This window comes from Leucoraja erinacea, chromosome 18 (genome assembly GCF_028641065.1).
Source record: "Leucoraja erinacea ecotype New England chromosome 18, Leri_hhj_1, whole genome shotgun sequence".
In the NCBI taxonomy this organism is placed as follows: domain Eukaryota; kingdom Metazoa; phylum Chordata; class Chondrichthyes; order Rajiformes; family Rajidae; genus Leucoraja; species Leucoraja erinaceus.
The window spans coordinates 736,967-762,514 of record NC_073394.1 but is presented as its reverse complement, the minus strand read 5'-3'; the positions used below and the strand labels follow the sequence as shown (position 1 = coordinate 762,514).

The window sequence follows — 25,548 nt, the reverse complement described above, 5'->3', positions numbered from 1 at the left end:
TGGTGCGGGGGGAGTGAGCTTGATGCAGTGAGGGTCTCGTGGTCCAAACATGATGCCAAGACCAACTCTTATCTACCTCCACATGATCCATATCCCTCCATTCCCTGCATATCCATGTCCCTATCAAAACGCCTCTTAAACACCACAATGATATCTGCCTCCACTCCCACCCCCAGGCACCCACCACCCTCTGTGTAAAACACTTGCCCCGCACATCCCCTTTAAACTTTACCCCTCTCGCCTTAAAGCTATGCCCTCTAATCCTAGTATAAATGTTCTGGCTGTCTGCTCTCATAACATTACATCATAATCCTTATCAAGTCCCCCCTCACCCTCTAGCCTCTGGGGAAAATAATCAAAGTCTATCCAGTCTCTCCGTAAACCCAGGCACCGTCTGGCAAACCTCCCCGTCACCCTCTCCAAAGCCTCTGTATCTACAGAGAGTTTACATGTTCACTACTTGCCACATATACATTCAGAAACGATACCACCATGACAATAAGTAACTAAAATCATTTGGTCGGTGATCAAAAACAGGAATTCATGAATGAGACTTTGTGTTTTAATGAATGGGCCATTTCAGTGCCAGCTTATCTCTTCCAAACATTTATTAACTAGTCTTTATTGTTTGACAACTTAATTATTCTTATTTCATTCTACTTTAATATCTCCTAGTTGTAGAGTGAGTAACATGTGGTGCATGTGGACACAGCAATGGTGAGATATGTGGAGTTAGCTTTGCCTAGATCTATATTGAGCAAACAAGGGACATTTCTTTCTAATCCATATGCTTCATTTTTTTAATAAACCTCATTTATTTTTTAATTTGTTTCACTGATAATTCCCGAGTCATAAGGTCTAAACAAAAAATATATATAGAAACATAGAAAATAGGTGCAGGAGTAGAGGCCATTCGGCCCTTAGAGCCAGCACCGCCATTCGATATGATCATGGCTGATCATCCAACTCAGTATCCCGTACCTGCCTTCTCTCCATACCCCCTGATCCCTTTAGCCACAAGGGCCACATCTAACTCCCTCTTAAATATAGCCAATGAACTGGCCTCAACGACCTCCTGTGGCAGAGAATTCCACAGATTCACCACTCTCTGTGTGAAAAATATTTTCCTCATCTTGGTCCTAAAAGATTTCCCCCTTATCCTTGAGCTGTGACCCCTTGTCCTGGACTTCCCCAACATCGGGAACAATCTTCCTGCATCTAGCCTGTCCAACCCCTTAAGAATTTTGTAAGTTTCTATAAGATCCCCCCTCAATCTTCTAAATTCTAGCGAGTACAAGCCGAGTCTATCCAGTCTTTCTTCATATGAAAGTCCTGACATCCCAGGAATCAGTCTGGTGAACCTTCTCTGTACTCCCTCTATGGCAAGAATGTCTTTCCTCAGATTAGGAGACCAAAACTGTACGCAATACTCCAGGTGTGGTCTCACCAAGACCCTGTACAACTGCAGTAGAACCTCCCTGCTCCTAGACTCAAATCCTTTTGCTATGAATATAATATAATAATGAGAGGCGTCGATAGGCTGGACAGTCAGTGTCGGAAGGAACTGCAGATGCTGGTTTACACCGAAGATAGACACAAAGTGCTGGAGTAACTCAGTGGCTCAGGCAGCATCTCTGGGAAAAAGGATGGGTGACGTTTTGGGTCGAGATCCTTCTTCAGACTGAGAGCCCTGCTGAGTTATTCCAGCATTTTGTGGGACTCTCAGTCTGAAGAAGGATCTCAACCTGAAACGTCAGCTATTCCTTCTCTCCAGAGTTCCTGCTGGATCTGCTGAGTTATCCAGACACCAGCATTTTGTGTCTATCTTCGGTGTAAACCAGCACCTGCAGTTCCTTCCTGCACATGCTGTGGCTGTGAGGATTATATTCTGCAAGCTCGTTTACAGGGATCAATTCGACACTCTCTGATTAAATATCTATCCCTTCCAGTGACAGTTGCAAGCAGTTTTACTTCTAATGGGTTTGTGCAAATCGACACAAAGTTGGCAGATAAATGGTGACTTCACTCGAGCATACATGCTGCTTCATACCTTCAGGCAGCTCGTTAGCTGGGTCAGGACTAAACTCAGTGGGTTCGGAAATCTCACTCAGCAAATACATTTGCTTAAACACCATTATCTCCATGGCAATACAAACCCTTTAACCACAATTATTGATCAACGTTCTGAGCAAACATTCCAATCACCAAAAGTACACAAAAAGCTGCAGTAACTCAGCGGGTCAGGCAGCATCTGTGGAGAACATGGATAGGTGACGTTTCACAGAGTGCTGGAGTAACTCAGCGGGTCAGGCAGCATCTATGGAGCTAAGGAAATAGGCAACGTTTCGGGCCGAAACCCGTAAGGGTCTCGGCCCGAAACGTTGCCTATTTCCAGAAGGGTTTCGGCCCGAAACATTGCCTATTTCCTTAGCTCCATAGATGCTGCTGCACCATAACTGAGTGGATCAGGCAGCATCTGTGGAGAACATGGAGATGTAGTGGGTTGGAACTCTTGTTCAGATGGATTGTAATTGGAGGAGAAGCCTATAATCAGTCTGAAGAACCCAAACTGTCATCTTTCCACAATCTCCAGAGATGCTGCCTGACCCGCTGAGTCCTGTGATCTATATATATTGTTGTAGGTGGCCGGAGGAAGTGAGAAGACTATTAATAAAGCAAACCGGAGTCTGGTCTTTAAAAATAGACACTCAGGAAGCAAAGGCAAGGAAGTTATGCTGGACCTTTCTAAACGCCTGGCGTGGTCCCAGTCAGTCCGTATGTGGGCACCGCACACTCACAGTGATGATGAGCAAGTTCCCTGTGCTCTCCACCGCCTGAAACACAGCTAGCCTTTGAACTACTAAATAAGGACTCTTCCCAAAGTGTGGTGACAATGCAGATCAAGCATTGAGATAACGTCACTGCCCGCAATAATGTAGGCTGCACACAAAGGTGACGAGTCCAATGTTCTCCTTGGCTTCTGCTGCAAGGAATGAAGCTCCTGAGGGTACACTCCACACGGCAGCTGCCTGTCTGTCACACACACTGTACAGTTTAGAGATACGTCGTGGACACAGGCCCTTCAGCCCATCGAGTCCGCACTGACCAGCGATCCCCAGCACACTAGCACTATCCTACACACAATGGGGACAATTTACACTCACACGCAAATTAACCTACAAACCTGTACGTCTTTGGAGTGTGGGAGGAAACACACGCAGGTCACGGGGAGAACGTGCAAACTCCGTACAGACAGCGCCCGTAGTCAGGATCGAACCCGTGTCTGTGAGGAATAGCCCTACCGCTGCGCCACCGTGCCGCACTTGCACCCGGGACCAAGGCACGTTGGTGGGAAAGTGAACGTTGGCGGCAGCCACTGCTCCTTGTACATGTCTATATCGTGGACCAGGCATACATCTTCACACCAGTCACACGACACAGACACAGGCCCTTCGGCCCAACTTGGCCATGCCGACCCAGGTGAGTCCCATATCCCTGTAAACCTTTCCTATCCATGTACCTGTCCATGTGTATTTAATATACTGTTATAGTACCTGCCTGAACTACCTCCTCTGGCAGCTCCTCACATTCACCCAACACACCCTGAGTTGCATCATTTTAGTTTCCTTTCCTCCAGCTATTCCTTCACTCACTGTACCCAGTTCAGCTGCATCTGAGGCCTGTACGACTTATGGAGTTGTACAGCATAGAGGCAGGCCCAGGCACCACCACCCTCTGTGTAAAAACCTTGCCCACATATCTCCTTTAACCTTTGCCCCTCTGACCTGAAACCTCTGCCCTCTCACATCTCATTTGACCTTTGCCCCTCGGACCTGAAACCTCTGCCCTCTAGTATTTGATTTTTGCCACCCTGGGAGAAAGTTCTGCTTGTCTACTCTTTGCTCCTCATCGTTCTATTCACCTCTATCAGATCTCCCCGCAGGTTCCAGCACTCCAGAGATAACAATCCAAGTCTGTCCAACCTCTCCCAGCAGCTGAAACCCTCTAATCCCGGCATCATTCTGGTGAACCTCCTCTGTACCTTCTCCAAAGCCCCCACATCCTTCCTGCAACAGGGTGAGCAGAATTCCACACAACACTCCAAATGTAGCCTGACCAGACAGGAGGGGTGGCACTCCACACGGACCACTTGAGTTGTGGCTTTAGGTGAGGGAGCCAGCGGAAAATGACACAACATCAATGACACAACATCAATGTCACAACATCAATGTCACAGAAACATAGAAACATAGAAACATAGAAATTAGGTGCAGGAGTAGGCCATTCGGCCCTTCGAGCCTGCACCGCCATTCAATATGATCATGGCTGATCATCCAACTCAGTATCCCGTACCTGCCTTCTCTCCATACCCCCTGATCCCCTTAGCCACAAGGGCCACATCTAACTCCCTCCTAAATATAGCCAATGAACTGGCCTCGACTACCCTCTGTGGCAGAGAGTTCCAGAGATTCACCACTCTCCATGTGAAAAAAGTTCCTCTCATCTCGGTTTTAAAGGATTTCCCCCTTATCCAATGTCACAACATCAATGGGACAACATCAATGGCACTTACGGCAATCCTGTTCATCGGAATCATCGCCACAGTCATTGTCACCGTCACACACCCAGGAACGTCGGATACACTTGCCGTTGTCACAGTGGAATTCCAACGGGGAACATGTTGGCAGCACTGGAAACAAGAGAAGAAACCATCAGCTGCATCCACCATACAGCTACATCTGCAACCCTTTATACAAGGGATGGCTAGGTAGTTCAGTTAGTTTATTGTCACGTGTACCGAGCTACAGTGAAAAGCTTTTGTTGCGTGCTGACCAGCCGGAAGAAAGACAATACATGATTTCAATCGAGCTGTTATAATCGAGCCATTTCTAACCCTTTCTACAAGGGATGGCTAGTACTTAAAGTGACTGAAAGAGAACGGCATAACTATAGTTTGCTGCAGACCAGTCAGCTTCTGAGAAAATATAATTTAAATATTTGAAAACATTAAAAAGATTATTTTAATAATTAAACACAATTCATTTGTCTAATTGATCTGAGTATGCAACTCTTGGCAATCTTAAGATATCAATTAGTCTCTAAAAATAAAAAGTTATGGAGTCATAGAGTCATGGGGTTTGCAAACAATCCCTTCAGCCCGACTTGCCCACACGAGCCAACCAGTCCCATCGTTCTGCATCGCCATCAATTCAATCTCTGCTCGTTTCCGCAATCAGTCTACGGAATCTCTCATCACTACAGAGTGTTCCACGGGGTCGGGTTACAAGCCTTTCTGTTGCAAGGGGAATGTGTTGAACAATGAGTGCCGAGCGGTATGTATTTCTGAAGGTAGACACAAAAAGCTGGAGTAACTCGGTGGGACAGGCAACATCTCTAGAGAGAAGGAATGGGGGACGTTTCAGGTAGAGATCCTTCTTCAGACCCAACCCCCCCCCCAAACGTCACCCATTCCTTCTCTCCTGAGATGCTGCCTGTCCCGCTGAGCTACTCCAGCTTCTTGTGTCGATCTTCGGTTTAAACCAGCATCTGCAGTTCCTTCCTTCACTGTGTGGACTTGTGCCCCCCAGCTGTGACATTCCAGACTGGAAGACCACACATTTATTTCATAACATCCACATCCTGCACCAATCACCACATCCATCCATCTTCCAGATGAAGTGATGTCCTGTTAATCGTCATGGTAACCAGCCCCCTGTCATCCATGCATCTAGGCCTTGATTATTACTAGAGTGTTTAGGAGCTGCATTGGTTTGGTTTGGCTTCAAGTCTCTCGATTATCAACATCATTCTCATCGCATTCACTGCCCCCAAAGTAGCCCACACCTTCAACAAGTATTGGCATAATCTAGACACAAAGTTCACACACACACACTGTTGTACAATGCAGAGGCAATATTCAGACAAAGTAATATTTACAATTTTGAATTTAGCTTTATTAGAAAAAAGATGATGATAAAGGGGCACAAGACATGCAAGCAGACTGAGGCCATTCGGCCCATCAAGCATGCTCCACCATTCGGCCATGGAATGGTTTTCCCACTGAGATTTGGGAAGATTCAAACAAGGGGACATGACTTGAGAATTAAGGGACTGAAGTTTAGGGGTAACATGAGGGGGAACTTCTTTACTCAGAGAGTGGTGGCGGTGTGGAATGAGCTCCCAGTGGAAGTGGTGGAGGCAGGTTCGTTTTTATCATTTAAAAATAAATTGGATAGTTATATGGATAGGAAGGGAATGGAGGGTTATGGTCTGAGCGCAGGTGTATGGGACTAGGGGAGATTATGTGTTCGGCACGGACTAGAAAGGTCGAGATGGCCTGTTTCCGTGCTATAATTGTTATATGGTTATATGGTTATATGGTTACATGGCTGATCTATCTTTCCCTCTCAACCCCATTCCCCATAATTTTATGAATCAAGAATCTATCAATCTCTGTTTTAAAACTAGCCAAAGACTTGGCCTCCACAGACGTCTGTGGCAATGAATTCCACAGATTCGCCACCCTCTAGCTAAAGAAATACCTCCTCATCTCCATTGTGATGGTAGGGAGTGTTATTCTGAGGCTGTGCCTCCTGGATCTAGAGTAGACTCCCATTACTAGAAACATCCTCTCCACATCCACTCTCTCTATTCAGTGAGGTTTAATGTGGTCCAACCTCACCCTTCTGAACTCCAGTGAGTACAGGCCCAGTGCCGACAACACTCATCATAAAGGAAGGGGGGAAATGTAAATAAGGTCAGAGGAACACGTCTTGAACTTTAATCTACATGATTGTGTTAATGTAATGGGTCCAAACAGCAGGGGCAACATGGGCCACTTTGCTGCTACTGATGGGGCCAACCCATGTGTGTGTGAACATTTGCTGGATTACACTAACTGATCTAGACAAGAACGACTCATATTACACAATATTGCTAGACTGTGACCCAGTAAAATGCTACAGAAAGGCTGCCACTTCATGTGTACAGCATTGGTATTTCTGCTAGAGTTGGATGCTTCAATAACAATATTCAATTATAATTTGTAATTTATTTATTTAGGGGACAGTGCATATTAATAAACATTTACATGTAATATTGGTAGGGAATTGAAGAATACAGTTGAACAGAGGGATCTGGGAATAACCGTGCATAATTCCTTGAAGGTGGAATCTCATATAGATAGGGTGGTAAAGAAAGCTTTTGGTATGCTAGCCTTTATAAATCAGAGCATTGAGTATAGAAGCTGGGATTTAAATTGTACAAGGCATTGGTGAGACCAAATCTGGAGTATGGTGTACAATTTTGGTCGCCCAATTATAGGAAGGATGTCAACAAAATAGAGAGAGTACAGAGGAGATTTACTAGAATGTTGCCAGGGTTTCAACAACTAAGTTACAGAGAAAGGTTGAACAAGTTAGGGCTTTATTCTTTGGAGCGCAGAAGGTTAAGGGGGGACCTGATAGAGGTCTTTAAAATGATGAGAGGGATAGACAGAGTTGATGTGGACAAGCTTTTCCCTTTGAAAATAGGGAAGATTCAAACAAGAGGACATGACTTCAGAATTAAGGGACAGAAGTTTAGGGGTAATATGAGGTGGAACTTCTTTACTCAGAGAGTGGTAGCGGTGTGGAATGAGCTTCGAATGGAAGTGGTGGAGGCAGGTTCATTGGTATAATTTAAAAATAAATTGGATAGGCATATGGATGAGAAGGGAATGGGTGGTTATGGTATGAGTGCAGGCAGGTGGGACTAAGGGGAAAAAAAATTTGTTCGGCACGGACTTGTAGGGCCGAGATGGCCTGTTTCCGTGCTGTAATTGTTATATGGTTATATGGTTAATATGCAAGATTGTAGCCAGTAGCTAATTTCCATCTTTAGTCCCTCTGGAAAACAAGGTAAACACATCACAACACAATCAATCAATATGAAAAGAGACAAAACAAAAATCAAACACAAATTGTGAATAGGTAGACACAAAATGTTGGAGTAACTCAGCGGGTGAGGCAGCATCTCCAGAGAGAAGGAATGGGTGACGTTTCTTCAGACTGAAGAACAGTCTCGACCCGAAACATCACCTATTCCTTCTCTCCAGAGATGCTGCCTCACCTGCTGAGTTACTCCAGCATTTTGTGTGCACCTTCGATTTAAACCAGCATCTGCAGTTCTTTCTTACACACTTATCTGTAAAAGTGTGTCTACATTTCCCATTGGGTAGAAGGTGCAGGAATCCTAAAACCAAGACCTCCAGGTTTAAGAACAGCTTCTTCCCAGCAGCCATCAGGCTCTTGAACTCAGCACAACACTGACCCCGGCATGAGGTCATAAGGTCATAAGGGATAGGGGCAGAATTAGGCCATTTGGCCCATCAAATCTACTCGCCCATTCAATCATGGCTGATCTATCTCTCCCTCCTAACCCCATTCTCCTGCCTTCTCCCCATAACTCCCGACACCCGTACTATTCAAGAATCTTCTACGGACTGTGTCTCGAGTTATGTTACGGACTTTGGTTTTTGCTCCATTAATTGATGGTGATTTTGATGATTATGTGTTATTTCCGTGTTCCTGTAATTACAGACGTGTGGAGTGGCGGTAAGGATGTATTTGTTGTATTCTTGGTGCATTGACGGACTAAACACTCGTGACCCTCTCGGCTACTTCCTGTCTCCCGCCCACCGACCCATTCCAGCTTTCTCTCCCATCTGTGGATGTCTCCGTGAAATAGAAACATAGAAACATAGAAATTAGGTGCAGGAGTAGGCCATTCGGCCCTTCGAGCCTGCACCGCCATTTAATATGATCATGGCTGATCATCCAACTCAGTATCCCATCCCTGCCTTCTCTCCATACCCTCTGATCCCCTTAGCCACAAGGGCCACATCTAACTCCCTCTTAAATATAGCCAATGAACTGGCCTCAACTACCCTCTGTGGCAGAGAGTTCCAGAGATTCACCACTCTCTGTGTGAAAAAAGTTCTTCTCATCTCGGTTTTAAAGGATTTCCCCATTATCCTTAAGCTGTGACCCCTTGTCCTGGACTTCCCCAACATCGGGAACAATCTTCCTGCATCTAGCCTGTCCAACCCCTTAAGAATTTTGTAAGTTTCTATAAGATCCCCTCTCAATCTCCTAAATTCTAGAGAGTACAAACCAAGTCTATCCAGTCTTTCTTCATAAGACAGTCCTGACATCCCAGGAATCAGTCTAGTGAACCTTCTCTGTACTCCCTCTATGGCAATAATGTCTTTCCTCAGATTTGGAGACCAAAACTGTACGCAATACTCTAGGTGTGGTCTCACCAAGACCCTGTACAACTGCAGTAGAACCTCCCTGCTCCTATACTCAAATCCTCTTGCTATGAAATACAATGCAATCTACTGCTGCTTGGGAGCCAGTGCAGGAAGAGATGTGAGTCGTGCCCTGTCAGAAAGGGTGAGCAAGCTTCAGACAGGTGCCCGTGTGGGCAGAGACTGTGCATCAAATATCACCAGCGCTGTCTGTCACGTGCCGTCTTATGTGGAGAAGAACAGATAAACATGATTCCACCAGGCTCGGTGAAGTGTGAAATGTTCAGTCACCTCGAGAAGAAAAACAATGCATCAAGAGAGGACTGAAGTGTAAAGGTTTTGTTTAATGATCAGACAAAGAAACATCACTGTTTCAGTCTGACACCACGTCAAAAACACACACACACTTCTTGCAAACACCGCTGTTGTACAATGCTGGGAATTATGGTTATTCATTGATAAACACTGAAGTGACACGGAGCAGGATGACATCCACATCTTGAGTCAACCTTCTCTGAAACATTTCAAGAGCAGGGCTTTCAGGGAAAAGAGATACGAATCACTAGGTGAAGCCAAGCCTTTCTGTGATGTGTAGGAAGGAACTGTAGATGCTGGTTTACACCGAAGATAGACACAAAATGCTGGAGTAACTCAGCGGGTCAGGCAGCATCTGTGGAGAACATGGATAGGTGACGTTTCACAGAGTGCTGGAGTAACTCAGCGGGTCAGGCAGCATCTGTGGAGAACATGGATAGGTGAGTTTCACAGAGTGCGGGAGTAACTCAGCGGGTCAGGAAGCATCTGTGGAGCATATGTATAGGAGACGTCTCACAGAGCGGTGGAGACACTCAGCGGGTCAGACAGCATCTGTGGGGAGCATGTGTAGGGGTCATGTCACAGAGTGCTGGAGTAACTCAGTGGGTGCAGCAGCATCTATGGAGCTAAGGAAATAGGTAACGTTTTGGGCCGAAACCCATAAGGGTTTCGGCCCGAAACGTTGCCTATTTCCAGAAGGATTTCGGCCCGAAACGTTGCCTATTTCCTTAGCTCCATAGATGCTGCTGCACCATAACTCAGTGGGTCAGGCAGCATCTGTGGAGAACATGGATAGGTGATGTTTTGGGTCGGACTTTGATTCCACAGATACTGCAAGTAAGGTTTTATTGTTCTGTTTCGGGCCATATGACAATAAAACGCTCTCGACTCTTGACCCGCTGAGTTACTCCATCACTTTCAGTCTCTTTTTGTAAACCAGCATCTGCAGTTCCTTATGTAAATTTTTGTGTCCTTTAATGAAAAATGTTGGTTCAGTGAAATGGCTCGAGTTCTTTTCTGTGAAGTGCAGAAGACTGAGGGGAGACTTAACTAAAGTATATCACATCTGGAGGTACTGGACACAGTGCTAGCAGGAAGAATACATTTCCCCAAACAGATGGATCAGAAACTATGGATCATGGATTGTGGTGGGTGTATGGAACAAGCTGCCAGATGAGGTAGTCGAGGCAGGGACTATCCCAACATTTAAGAAGCAGTTAGACAGGTACATGGATAGGACAGGTTTGGCGGGATATGGACCAAGCGCAGGCAGGTGGGACTAGTGTAGCTGGGACATGTTGGCCGGTGTGGGCAAGTTGGGCCGAAGGGCCTGTTTCCACACTGTATCACTCCATGACTGTAAAGAGAGGATGAGGGGAAACAAAGGAATCACCCTGAGGTGGCTGTCTGAGCTCACCTGGTGAATGGATGGTCACAGCTCACCTGTGTCGAGCTCACCTGATGAATGGATGGTCACAGCTCACCTGTGTCGAGCTCACCTGGTGAATGGATGGTCACAGCTCACCTGTGTCGAGCTCACCTGGTGAATGGATGGACACAGGGGCTAAATGAGGTCCACACAAACCCTGAAAATATCAAACAACAGAAATGTTGTTGATCTTTTTACCATTACAAATCTTCTCGAGTGGCACAGCGGGTAGAGCTGCTGCTTCACAACTCCAGAGACCCAGGTTCAATCCTGACCTCAGGTGCTGTCTGTGTGGAGTTTGCACATTCTACCTGTGAACATGTGGGTTTCCTTCTGGTGCTTTAGTTCCCCCCACACACACTCTAAAGAAGTTGTGTGTTTGTAGGTTAATCTGTAGTTTGTTCCCTAATGTGTAGGGAGTGGATGTGAAAGTGGAGCTAACATAGAACTAGTGTGGACAGATGATCGATGTTCAGCACGGACTCAGTGGGCCGAAGGGCCTGTTTTCATGCTAGATCTCTAAACTCTAAACCAGATAAATCATTTTCATCTGGTTTATAAATCAGCAAAGCTGCATATTATACCAGTGAATGGAAATTGCACAACATTATACACTTGCATTTTACAAATAACTAATGTGAATGCTAATGCTTATAGATTATTACATGGCAGTGCCCTGGGATAAAAGGGTCATGGAGAATAGTGTACACTTAAATGACAGACGTGACAATTACATTCCATTATAGTTCCAGCGGCTGCTGTTTCTGCAGGAATCCAAAAACCAAAACATCCAGGAAGATAGGTTCCGAAATGTAAAAAACATCGAGGTCTAGAAGGTAAGGTCAGAGAAACATAGAAACATAGAAATTAGGTGCAGGAGTAGGCCATTCGGCCCTTCGAGCCTGCACCGCCATTCAATATGATCATGGCTGATCATCCAACTCAGTATCCCGTACCTGCCTTCTCTCCATACCCCCTGATCCCCTTAGCCACAAGGGCCACATCTAACTCCCTCTTAAATATAGCCAATGAACTGGCCTCGACTACCCTCTGTGGCAGAGAGTTCCAGAGATTCACCACTCTCTGTGTGAAAAAAGTTCTTCTCATCTCGGTTTTAAAGGATTTCCCCCTTATCCTTAAGCTGTGATCCCTTGTCCTGGACTTCCCCAACATCAGGAGCAATCTTCCTGCATCTAGCCTGTCCAACCCCTTAAGAATTTTGTAAGTTTCTATAAGATCCCCTCTCAGTCTCCTAAATTCTAGAGAGTATAAACCAAGTCTATCCAGTCTTTCTTCATAAGACAGTCCTGACATCCCAGGGATCAGTCTGGTGAATCTTCTCTGTACTCCCTCTATGGCAATAATGTCCTTCCTCAGATTAGGAGACCAAAACTGTATGCAATACTCCAGGTGTTGTCTCACCAAGACCCTGTACAACTGCAGTAGAACCTCCCTGCTCCTATACTCAAATCCTTTTGCTATGAAAGCTAACATACCATTCGCTTTCTTCACTGCCTGCTGCACCTGCATGCCTACTTTCAATGGCTGGTGTACCATAACACCCAGGTCTCGCTGCATCTCCCCTTTCCCAATCGGCCACCATTTAGATAATAGTCCATAGAAATATCCAAAGTTTCAACACATGGTTTCCCTTTATCCTGTATCTGATGATGCCTCAATAGTATCATGTATTGTATTTCCGCTGACTGGTTAGCATGCAACAGAAGCTTTTCACTGTACCTCGGTACACGTGACAATAAACTCAACTCAACTCAAAACTCAAACAAACTCAACGACTGAAGCAACAACAATAAAAATGCAGAAATGGTTGGAGTCCATTACTATAAGCTGCCCCTGCCCCTGCCCTGAGTGTAGACACGACCAGCATCCAGCCAGGATTCTGTGGGGAATATGTACAACACATCTCCACTAATATTTCAACTGAAGGCAAGCTATTCATTAGCACGTGACAAACAAGCATTTCAAATGGTGTATGTCGGTTGACCAGGTGCCATTTATGTTATGTTGTGTTTAAGAGGGAACTGTTATGTTGTGTCGTGGACTTTCTGTGTTTGTGCTTTTTTTAAATTCAATTTCAATTTTTTTGTGCTTTTTTTTTTTTATTTTTAATATGTTTTATTATTTATTTATTATTTATTTATTTTTTTGTGTGTGATTTTTTTAATGATACTGCCTGTAAGGGAAATTCATTTCGTTGTCTCAAATTGAGACAATGACAATAAATTTGAATACAATGAATACAATACAGATCACATTCTGTTTGCGTAGGTTTAGTATTTGCAACTCTCCAATCCATTTTATCCATGAGATAGACAAAGTAACTCAGCGGGTCATAGAAACATAGACAATAGGTGCAGGAGGAGGCCATTCGGTCCCCTTGAGCCAGCACCGCCATTCAATATGATCATCCAAAATCAGTACCGCGTTCCTGCTTTCTCCCCATATCCCTTGGTTCCCTTAGCCCCGAGAACTAAATCTCTCTTGATAGGGGCAGAAGGCAGGAACGGGGTACTGATTGTGGATAATCAGCCATGATCACATTGAATGGCGGTGCTGGCTTGAAGGGCCGAATGGCCTACTCCTGTACCTATTGTCTATTGTCTATAAAACATCCAGTGAATTGGCCTCCACTGCCTTCTAGGGCAGAGAATTCCACAGATTCACAACTCTCTGGATGAAAAAGGTTTTCCTCATCTCAGTCCTAAATGGCCTCCCCCTCATTCCTAAACTGTGACCCCTGGGACAGGCAGCATCTATGGAGAGAAGGAATGGGTGATGTTTCAGGTCGAGACACTTCCTCAGTCCATAAGTGGAATCAGATTCTCATTATCGGGATCATTCCCATCTGTGCAAGACACTGTCTCCTTCTTGTTGTTGCGTGTGGCGTGCACAGCCTAAAGTTGCAGGACAACTTGTTCTATTTGATTGAGCACACCGGGTTGATTTCATTCATCGAAACAGAGCAGACCACGTGAAGGTTGCAATCTCCCACCCCAAGACACAGTTGTGGAAGGGAAGCAGCCAGCCCAGCTAACAAGGGACGCAGCCAGCCCAGCTAACAAGGGAAGCAGCCAGCCCAGCTAACAAGGGACGCAGCCAGCCCAGCTAACTAACGCCCGTCTTCATGGGAGAGTGAGTGTGAGACTGACCTACTGAGACACCACGCACTTCTCACAAACACTGTCACTAATCTCCAAGGAGTTTACCAACAACTGATTAGACTGAAATCCTGCAGGATCTAATTTAATTTTACGATGATTCCACATCCAAGGCAGCACAGCCGTGGGACGAAGAGAGAATTTCAATGATGTTTGCAACTTTAGGGAATACAGATTTCAAAATAATGTCCTGGTTAATTTTTCAAAATATCCTTTTTTACTGCAAGATGCTGCAGGGCAGTTATTTCAATTTATGTAGCAAACCATTTACCCCCTAAATGTAATATGTTTTGTGTACATTACATAGTCGTGTGTTAAAACCACAATCTATAATGGAACTCACTGGGTGGAGGTGGAGGCAAATACAACAGTGGTGGTTACGAGGCTTTGGGACAGGCACATGGATATGCAGGGAATAGTGGAATATGGATCACATGCAGGTACAGGGGGTTAGTTTAACTGGGTATTATGTTCAACACGGATATTGTGTGCTGAAGGGCCTGTTCCTGTACTGTGCTATTGCATGTTTTATCATCCTTTTCTTTAATATTCCGATTTCCGCAGGAGAAATAATATTTCATGAAAGGCCTTTAAGGCTCAGACTCCATCAAATATAATGGAAATGAAACTATGACACAGTTCCACAGGCAGTGCCAGGAATTTGTCCCGGAAATGTGTTTGATGCGGCAGCTATTTTGCAGAGGTGGGTGGAGAACGTCCGTGTACAGGTTGTTCACCCCGCTTTCCCCAATGGAATCCTTCCCTTTTCTCTTCTAACCAAGAGATCTTGTTTCGCAGCTTTCCACGCCGGCCCGCGCATGTTGGAGCCGTGACGTTGCCCGTGGGAGAGTCACGCGGGCCAACATTCCAACACGGGACCTCAGTGGGACACGCCTGGCACAGGATCCAATCTTCAGATTCATCTGGAACCACCTCAAATATGATTCATCTTCCAGCCAACCCGCTGGAGGTTCAGGTGTTGACTGACTGGTGTTGAGATCGTTGCTTTGCTTGGAAACCTTCTCTCCAGACACTAGCTGCCCACTACAAATGTAGACCTCAACTCAAGGATAGCTTCTGCCGTTACTAAAGTGTTTGCCCCCCCCCCCCCTGCCCCCCTCAACCCCCTGCCGCAAAAGTGTTATAGATCGATCCTCCACGTCTCCTCCACGTCTCGGTGTTCTACTCTCGCTGCCCCTTCCCCCCAGACGCTACAAGGACAGTTACCCTGGTCCCCACGTTCCACTCCACCAGCCTCCGTATCCAGAGTCACAGAGTGTGGAACAGGCCCATCGGCCCAACCTGCCCATACTGGCAAACATGTCCCAGCTATACTAGTCCCACCTGCCTGCGTTTGGCCCATATCCCTCCGAACCTGTCCTATCCACGTACATGTCTAAATGTTTCTTAAATGCTGCGATAATCCCAGCCTCAACTACCTCCTCCGGCAGCTTGTTCCATGCACCCACCTGTGAGGAAAAATTACCCCTCATGTTCCTATTAACTATTTCCCCCCCTCACATTAAACCATCATTCTCTGACATTCCCACCGCCACCCGTCACATCTTCCCATCCCCACTCCTTTCCGCAGAGACCGCTCCCTCCGCAACTCCTTGATTCACTCATTCCTTCGACACTCCCCCGTACATTGTGTTTGGCTCCAGATTCCAGCACCTGTCCTCTCTTGGGCCTCACAGAAGGAGACGGAACAACACTGACATTGGCAACCACACACGGGACATCACTAGAACAACACACTGTGTGTAAAGTAGTGATTGCTAAAGTACACGTGCATCAGATAAACAAACTAAAACACATTGTCTCTTCACAGATAACTGTGTGATTCTTGCATTTACTATTTATATTTCACAAGTAAAGAATTTGGCAAATGCGTCACATGCCTGTGTCACTTCTCAATGGAAAATAGTTGATAAAACCCAGGCCCTCAGCGCTTGGTGTCAATGCATTAAAACCACTGGAATTGACAGAGTTCTGGTGTAGTAAGGAATGTTGGTCTAAAGCGAAGATAGACACAAAATACTGGAGTAACTCAGCGGGACGGGCAACATCTGTGGAGCAGGAGTGGGAGACCCTTCCTTAGGCTGATCTGCGTTCTGGTGTATCGGTGAAGGGTAGCTGTAGTGATGAGCCTCTCTCTGGACACACCCTCAATACCATTCTCTCTAAACATGCAGCAATATTGTCCCTATAACTGAATACTCCATCCTAGTTCCACATTCAGAACCTCCTAAAAATAGTTTTAGTTTAGAGACAGTTTAGATCAGCCATTATTAGATGGCGGAGTAGACTTGATGGGCTGAAGAGAACATTCCTATGCTCTAAACACTTATGAGACACAGTGTGGAAACAGGCCCTTTGACCCATCAAGTCTGTATCAACCAGCGATCCCCACACTAACACTATCGACACACACTAGGGACAATTTACATTTGATACCAAGCCATGGAGTCATAGCCATAGAGTGATACAGTGTTGTCACAGGCCCTTCTGCCCAACTTGCCAACATGTCCCAGCTGCACTAGTCTCACCTGCCAGCATCTGGTGAATAGACCTGTCCTATTCATGTACCTGTCTAACTGGTTCTTTAATGTTGGTATAGTCCCAGCCTCAAGTACCTCGTCAACTATGTGGGTCAGGCAGCATCTGTGGAGAACATGGATAGGTGACGTTTCACAGAGTGCTGGAGTAACTCAGCGGGTCAGGCAGCATCTGTGGAGAACATGGATAGGTGACGTTTCACAGACTGCTGGAGTAACTCAGCGGGTCAGGCAGCATCTATGGAGCTAAGGAAATAGGAAACGTTTCGGGCCGAAACCCGGAAGGGTTTCGGCCCGAAACGTTGCCTATTTCCATAAGGATTTCGGCCCCGTAACGTTGCCTATTTCCATAAGGATTTCGGCCCCGAAACGTTGCCTATTTCCTTCGCTCCATAGATGCTGCTGCACCATAACTCAGCGGGTCAGGCAGCATCTGTGGAGAACATGGATAGGTGACGTTTCACAGAGAGCTGGAGTAACTCAGCGGGTCAGGCAGCATCTGTGGGGAGGAAGGAATGGGTGACATTTAGCACTGGGATGTATTCCTTCCAGTAGAATTCTGACAACAACCAGTTCTCTAGTCTGCCGTGGGACGTAGGTTCTGAGATTCCAGTCATCATATTATTTCATCTCACAGTTTGTCCAAGCGAGAGCTCAAAGCAGCACACAATTAACTTATTGATTTTGGTAGAAATCCACTCGTTCAGAGCAACAGTCTCATAAATTTCATTCTTACATCCGAGCAGGCAAAAAACAAAAAATATGTTGACCAATAAATCATAGCGCAAGGTTCCTTTGCCAACCTATTAAGTACACAGAACAAAAGCACCTCTGAATAAATAACTACCCAGCAGTGGCAGGGCTTTGAAAGATCCGAAAGCTTTCAAAAGCCTCACAGTTTGTGTAATGCCCAGGAGGAGACATTCCTGGTGGGGGATGGGCAGCTCGTTATTTATATATCCTCCTCTTCCTCACGCTGAACACAAACATCACTTCCAACATACAAATCCAATTTAAAAATTCATAAAATCTCCCCCACCAAACGTGCAGTATCTCATAGAGCAGGGGAAATGTCTTGACATCGCAAGAGAAAGATACTGTGGCATCCAATTTATTACAGTGAAGGATTGTGCGGATGCATTTAGACATTAGTGCTCATTCACATCGAACTTGAAGCTTCCAAGTGGAGTGAAGTCACACAGCACAGAAACAGGCCCTTCGGCCCAACTCATGCATGCTGACCAAGGTGCCCCATCCACGCTAGTCCCGTGTTGACCCCTATCTCTCTCAATCTTTCCTATCCATTATTATGTAAAAGAATATGTGTATTATGATTGTGTTTATAATTTGTTTGGTTGTTTTGTTGTTTGTCTTTTGCACAAACGTCCGCGAGCATTGCCACTTTCATTTCACTGCACATCTCGTATGTGTATGTGACAAATAAACTTGACTTGACCTGACTTGACACATAACTGTCCAAGTGTCTTTTAAATACTGTTATTGTGGAAAATCACAATAGCATGTAGACATAGACACAGGAAAGTAGACAATTATCTGAATGGTGGCCGATTAGGAAAAGGGGAGATGCAACGAGACCTGGGGGTCATGGTACACCAGTCATTGAAAGTAGGCATGCACATGCAGCAGGCAGTGAAGAAAGCAAATGGTATGTTAGCATTCATCCCTCTAAACTCCAGAGTATACAAGCCCAGCCACTCCATTCTCTCAGCATATGACAGTCCCGTCACCCCGGGAATTAACCTTGTAAACCAACGCTGCACTCCCTCAATAACAAGAATGTCCTTTCTCAAATTTGGAGACCACAACTGCACACAATACTCCAGGTGTGGTCTCACTAGGGCCCTGTACACCTGCAGAATGACCTCTTTGCTCCTATACTCAACTCCTCTTGTTATGAAGGCCAACATGGCTTTCTTCACTGCCTGCTGTACCTGCAAGCTTATTTTCATTGACTGATGAACAAGGATCCCCAGATCCCGATTCAGGGAAAAGTTCACATCAGAATGAAAAATGTAAACCGGAGTGTAAAAATATCACGGTGATTGTTGCATTAACTTTTATGAAACACTTTTTAATGTTCTCTGTGAAGATATTCAGTGAGAGCGAAAGAGAGAGAAAGAGAGAGAGAGAGAGACAAGGAACTGCAGATGCGTGTAGGATAGTGTTAGTGTACAGGGTGATCGCTGGTCGGCACGGACTCGGTGGGCTGAAGGGCCTGTTTCCGCGCTGTATCTCTATATAAATACTCAGAGGGTCAGGCAGTACCTGTGGACCCTTGGTCAGAGATTTTCAGAGACTTATTTCTGCATCTGATTGAAAGAAAAAATGAACAATGAATGTAGAAAAACAAAGAAATGTCTTTGAAAAACATATTTGAGAAATGCAAATATCTTGTACGCACTTATATATAAACATTGCCGAGATTAAGAAACCTCCTTATTTTTTTCTTCTGGTGAAACCAACGACAGCAGTAATTATTAATAGATTTTACCAGAGATTAAAAATTGCCCTGGGATAATAGAGGACTTTAGCTAAGAGTAGCAGCCTCTGCATGATTGGATCAACACCAAGTAATTCTGGCACTTGATCAAAGCTGATGGACATGAAATGGATCCGACAAAAATGCTGGCAGCAGGTTAGATCAGTGGTGTTGTTGTGAACCAGGGAACTGAGCAATCAGCTGTCTCCCTGTCTCCACCAACGTGAGCCATGTGGCTGAGCAACGTGAGCCATGTGCCACACCCACCTCTTCATCATCTGCCAACACCTTCCACCCACGACAAGCAGGAAACCACAACAAAGTCAGATCTTCCGTCTCTCATTCATCCTCTCCAGAGATGCTGCCTGTCCTGTTGAGTTACTCCACGCACTCTTGCTCAACTTACCTGCATTCCAGAGGGCCATTATTTTCAACAACAGCAGGCGGAATGACATTGTGACTGTAGTCACGTTGAAATAAAAGATCATTGTTAACAATGGCCTCTGTTTTATTTTTGTAGCATCATCAGAGGAAGCACGATAGACGATAACGTGGGCGAGAGAATGTAATAATAATAATAATAATAATAGTAATAATATATTTTATTGTCATTGCACATACGTGCAACGAGATTTGGGATGCAGCTTCCATCCGACGTCATAACTTAAATAACTAATAACATTTAGATTTAGATACCCCGAGAACATGGTTGTAAAAAGAACATTACAACAGTAAAACAGTCAAAACAGTTCAAACAGACAAAAGTGCAGATGAGTCTGTGTGACTTGACCATCCGAGGGAGAGAGTCCATGTAGTGTGATATAGTGTGGTGTGTATGGTATATAACAAGACTATAGTGTGGTGTGTATGGTATATAGCAGGACTATAGTGTGGTGTGTATGGTATATAACAAGGCTATAGTGTGGTGTGTATGGTATATAGCAGGGCTATAGTGTGGTGTGTATGGTATATAACAAGACTATAGTGTGGTGTGTATGGTATATAACAAGACTATAGTGTGGTGTGTATGGTATATAACAGGACTATAGTGTGGTGTGTATGGTATATAACAGGACTATAGTGTGGTGTGTATGGTATATAACAGGACTATAGTGTGATGTGTATGGTATATAACAGGACTATAGTGTGGTGTGTATGGTATATAACAGGACTATAGTGTGGTGTGTATGGTATATAACAGGACTATAGTGTGGTGTGTATGGTATATAACAAGACTATAGTGTGGTGTGTATGGTATATAACAAGACTATAGTGTTACAGAGAACATTGTCGGGTGTGTATTGCAGCATTGTAAACAGCAAGAATGGAGCCTGATAGAGAGAATACTGACCCCCTTGCCCAACATATTAGTCACGTAAACATTAAATAGGATAGACACAAAACGCTGGAGTAACTCAACGGGACAGGCAGCATCTCTGGAGAGAAGGAATGGGTGACGTTTCGGGCTGAGAAGAAGGGTCTCGATCTGTAACATCATCCATTCCTTTTCTCCAGAGATACTGCCTGACCCGCTGAGTTACTCCAGCATTTTGCGTCTATATTCAGTTTAAACCAGCATCTGCAGTTCCTTCCTACACATTAAATAGGACCCTGCATCAGTCTGAAGAAGGGTTTTGGCCCGAAACGTTGCCTATTTCCTTCGCTCCATAGATGCTGCCGCACCCGCTGAGTTTCTCCAGCATTTTTGTTTACATTAAATAGGATGCTCCTAATATAAAATGTTTCTCTCTCTCTCTCTGTTGAAGAACATGAATCACTCAGTAAAACAGAGACAAATTCTCTAGTTGTCCCATCTCACAAATCAAACATCTCCCATGCAGACCGAGGCTCAGACAAAACATCTCCAATGTTTTACCATTGAGGCAGCATCTATGGAGCGAAGGAATAGGCAACGTTTCGGGTCGAGACCGTTCTTCAGACCCTCCTTACGTCTGAAGGTCATTTGGTGTTTCAATAGCTTTTGAAAAGGTAGTGTGAATGCGCAGAGCCTTTTAGAAACATAGAAACATAGACAATAGGTGCAGGAGTAGGCCATTCGGCCCTTCGAGCCTGCACCGCCATTCAATATGATCATGGCTGATCATCCAACTCAGTATCCCGTACCTGCCTTCTCTCCATACCCCCTGATCCCCTTAGCCACAAGGGCCACATCTAACTCCCTCTTAAATATAGCCAATGAACTGGCCTCGACTACCCTCTGTGGCAGAGAGTTCCAGAGATTCACCACTCTCTGTGTGAAAAAAGTTCTTCTCATCTCGGTTTTAAAGGATTTCCCCCTTATCCTTTTACTGAGAGCAGGGGGGGTGACAAACCAGGGGGTAAAGGAGGACTCTGTGATTTACCGACACATTCAGAGATGGACATCAAGTGCTTCTGGAAGGTCATCAGCTCGTTGGAAGATACTCTGTGGTCTGCCCGAGCGTTGTTGACCACCCAGCAGAGCGAGATGTCCGTCAGGGAATGTTGCCGACTGGCCCGCTGCAGACTGCAGGAGTACGTACTGACGGATGCACTGAAGCTCGGTGCAGCCAACGCCAAGGCTCGGTGGGGAGGGCCACAGTCTAGGGCCCTTCCGTTGCTGGACATAGGGGGGCAGGGTGTGGTGGAGATGCCCCTCAGTACAAGGGAAGGGACATCTCTCCAGGGGGGCAGAGAGGCCAGGGGGGTTAGTTATAGTTTAGTTTTGTGTCACATGTACCGAGGTACCGTTATAGGCTAATGTAGACACAAAATGCTGGACTGGAGCTCAGTGGGTCAAGAATCAAGAATCCATCTATCTCTGCCTTAAAAATATCCATTGACTTGTGGCCTCCACAGCTGTCTGTGGCAATGAGTTCCACAGATTCACCACCCTCTGACTAAAGACATTTCTCCTCATCTCCTTCCTAAAAGAACGTCCTTTAATTCTGAGGCTGTGACCTCTAGTCCTAGACTCTCCCACTAGTGGAAACATCCTCTCCACATCCACTCCATCCAGGCCTTTCACTATTCAGTAACTTTCAATCAAGTCCCCCTCCCCTCATTCTTCTAAACTCCAGCGAGTACAGGCCCAGTGCCGACAAACGCTCATCATATGTTAACCCACTCATTCCTGGGGTCGCCTGAGGAAGCTTCTTGACCCGAAACGACACCCATTCCCTCGCCCCAGTGATGTCCCGCTGAGTTACTGCAGCATGTTGTGTCGATGTTCTAGAGAGTTCCTCTCACTGTGGCGTGGCCCGCTGAAGCAGCGCTGACTGTGAGACATTGTGGAACGGGGAACGGTGGAAGTCGGAACTTTGGATATATTTTTTAAGGCCAACACTGTCAGCTTCAGTCCGGAGATACAGCAGGGCAGCTGACAATACCTCCCTGAGGCTGGCAGGTGACAAGCCTGACCTTTGTGGGGCACCACAGGGCAATGTTTAAAGACCAGGAATGCAACATGTGAGCTGTCAGTCTGATCCCTGAGTTGAGGTCCCTGGGGCAGAGCTGAAGTGATCGACCTTCACTGTCCAGGCCAGAGTGACCTCCCTGTATCAGGGCATGTGCTCACAGACACAAGCACCTGTGTGGTGACGTTACTTCATGCATCAGGCTTCAACCCCGTGGAACCATTCAAACTAAAACACTTTTGTTCAATGGCATAAATTGGTGTGTGTGAGGGTGGGCCTCAGTCAGTACTGTGTACAGTGGCCAGTAGCCCTGACCCATCCACACTCACCATCTTCCCCTTTGTATCTCCGACTGCGGGTTTGTAGGTTAAATGGGGTTTTTCACCCAGAGAGTTATGATTCTGTGGAATTCTCTATCACAGAAGGCAGTGGAGGCCAATTCACTGGATGTGTTCAGGAGAGAGTTAGATTTAGCTCTTAAGGCTAACTTAGCTCTTAGCTCAAGGGATATGGGGAAAAAGCAGGAACGGGGTACTGATTCTGGATGATCAGCCATGATCGCATTGAATGGCGGTGCTGGCTCGAAGGGCCGAATGGCCTGCTCCTGCACCTATTTTCTATGTTTCTATAGTATGATGGCACTTTGCTTCACACGAGTTCCATGCTATCCCACTTTCTCATCCACTCCCTACACACTAGGGGCCAATGAACCTACAAACCCGCACGTCTTTCGGAGCACCCGGAGGAAACCCACGTGGTCACTGGGAGAACGTGCAAACTCCACACGGACAGACAGCAGCAGAGGTCAGGATCGAACCTGGGTCACTGGCACTGTGAGGCAGCAGCTCTACCCGCTGTGACACTGTGCCGTCCACATTGACATTAAAGTGGACATTACCTGCGAATCCCCCATCCAGTTTCGAATGAACGGCATCTAACTTCAGAATGATCGCTGGAGATAACTGCTGGAAGTTAATTCCATTTTTATTGGATTTACGTAGGAAATAAGTTACTGTGCAATCCATCCTGTAGCCTGGTGTGTTGCGAGATCATTTGTTTTAATTAATGAAACCATCTTCTTTGTACTGTTCTCAAGCGCATGAATAATTCAGGTGCATGATAAACCCACTGAGGACTATAAAATTATCAACCGTTTCAACTGAATTCCCCAGGAAGGCAGAGAATGCATAACTGCCAGGATTTATCAGCACAACTTGGAATTAGGTCAGCTTAAATATTTCATTATTTATCACCATCTACCTTGAATGGAGAAGTGCCGTCTAACTCACTAATGTGTTGCCAGTGTATGTTACAGCAAGGCTACATGTTGAGACCCACCAGGGCTCAATAATACATCAAATCTGCAGTAAAATGCCGCATGCATGCATGCCACGGATTCACATTTGTCAGAGTTCCACACAGGTAACTCAAAGTTTATACCCGGGGAGCAGAACAGAACACAAAGAAAACAGAGATTCTCTGCCTCGAACAATCTTGAGGCATGTTCTTTCTGACGGGGGAATAAAGACTCTATTGTAAATAATTTAATACAGGTTAAATTCACAGAGCTGGCTGGCGTTTGCCCGCGGCCACAATGCATGAAATGGTCAATTTGAAATTACAATCCTCGTGCTGCTTCAGTTCGAGACCGAGCATTAATGTTGATAGTTGGCGGGAGTCTAATTAGAGGAGTGATGTGGGGACTGTGGGATTAAAATAGCTCCTCAGTAGTGTAGACACAAAATGCTGGAGTAACTCAGTGGGTCAGGCAGCATCTGTGGAGAACACGGATAGGTGACGTTTCACAGAGTGCTGGAGTAACTCAGCGGGTCAGGCAGCACCTGTGGGGAACATGGATAGGTGACGTTTCACAGAGTGCTGGAGTAACTCAGCGGGTGCAGCAGCATCTATGGAGCTAAGGAAATAGGTAACGTTTTGGGCCGAAACCCGGAAGGGTTTTGGCCCAAAACGTTGCCTATTTCCAGAAGGGTTTTGGCCCGAAACGTTGCCTATTTCCTTAGCTCCATAGATGCTGCTGCACCATAACTCAGTGGGTCAGGCAGCATCTGTGGAGAACATGGATAGGTGACGTTTCACAGAGTGCTGGAGTAACTCAGCGGGTCAGGCAGCATCTGTGGGGAACATGGATAGGTGACGTTTCACAGAGTGCTGGAGTAACTCAGCGGGTCAGGCAGCATCTGTGGAGAGAAGGAATGGCTGACGTTTTGGGTCGAGACTCTTCTTCAGATTTCTTCAGACTCTGAGACTGAAGAGGGTCTCGACCCAAATCGTCACCCAGAGATGCTGCCTGACCCGCTGAGTCACTCCAGCACTTTGTGTCTACCACAGAGGCGGAGGATAGACCACAGTTTCCCTCTCATGGCAACAAATGCTTCACAAATGTGAGATTTGCCACAAAACACAACAGTACCTGGTGGATTTCTAGATGTGCTGGGATTGAACCAATGAAAGAATTGGAATCTAAAAACGTTGTTGACTATTTTGTACATAAACTATAATCTAATGTCCACACGTTCCCATGGTGATTATTATTCAGCTACCTATATCACTGAATTCCCAGACAGGCATCTTTGTAAGGATGAAATTAAATCATACATAAAATGAGGTCGGTGTGGGCAGGTTGGGCTGATGGGCCTGATGTCACTCTAGGTGTCAGGGTGGTGCAGCGGTAGAGTTGCTGCCTCACAGCGCCACACACCCAGGTTCGATCCTGACTACGGGTGCTGTCTGTACGGAGTTTGTACGTCCTCCCTGTGACCTGAATGGAATTTTCTCCGGCTGCTCCGGTTTCCTCCCACGCTCCAAGGACGTGCGGGTTTGTAGGCAAATTGGTTTTGATAAAATTGTAAATTGTCCCTAGTG

At 45.7% G+C, this 25,548-nt stretch overlaps 1 protein-coding gene across 3 annotated transcripts in view; it reads right to left on the bottom strand.

Moving 5' to 3' along the window:
• The window catches only part of lrp4 (low density lipoprotein receptor-related protein 4), a 204,375-nt gene that overhangs the window by 95,689 nt on the left and 83,138 nt on the right, over positions 1 to 25,548 (bottom strand). For all 3 annotated transcript variants that reach the window (XM_055649125.1, XM_055649123.1, XM_055649124.1), the window contains exon 3: positions 4,574 to 4,690. In XM_055649125.1, coding sequence (XP_055505100.1) covers positions 4,574 to 4,690 — 117 coding nt within the window. The remainder of the gene's footprint in view (positions 1 to 4,573; positions 4,691 to 25,548) is intronic.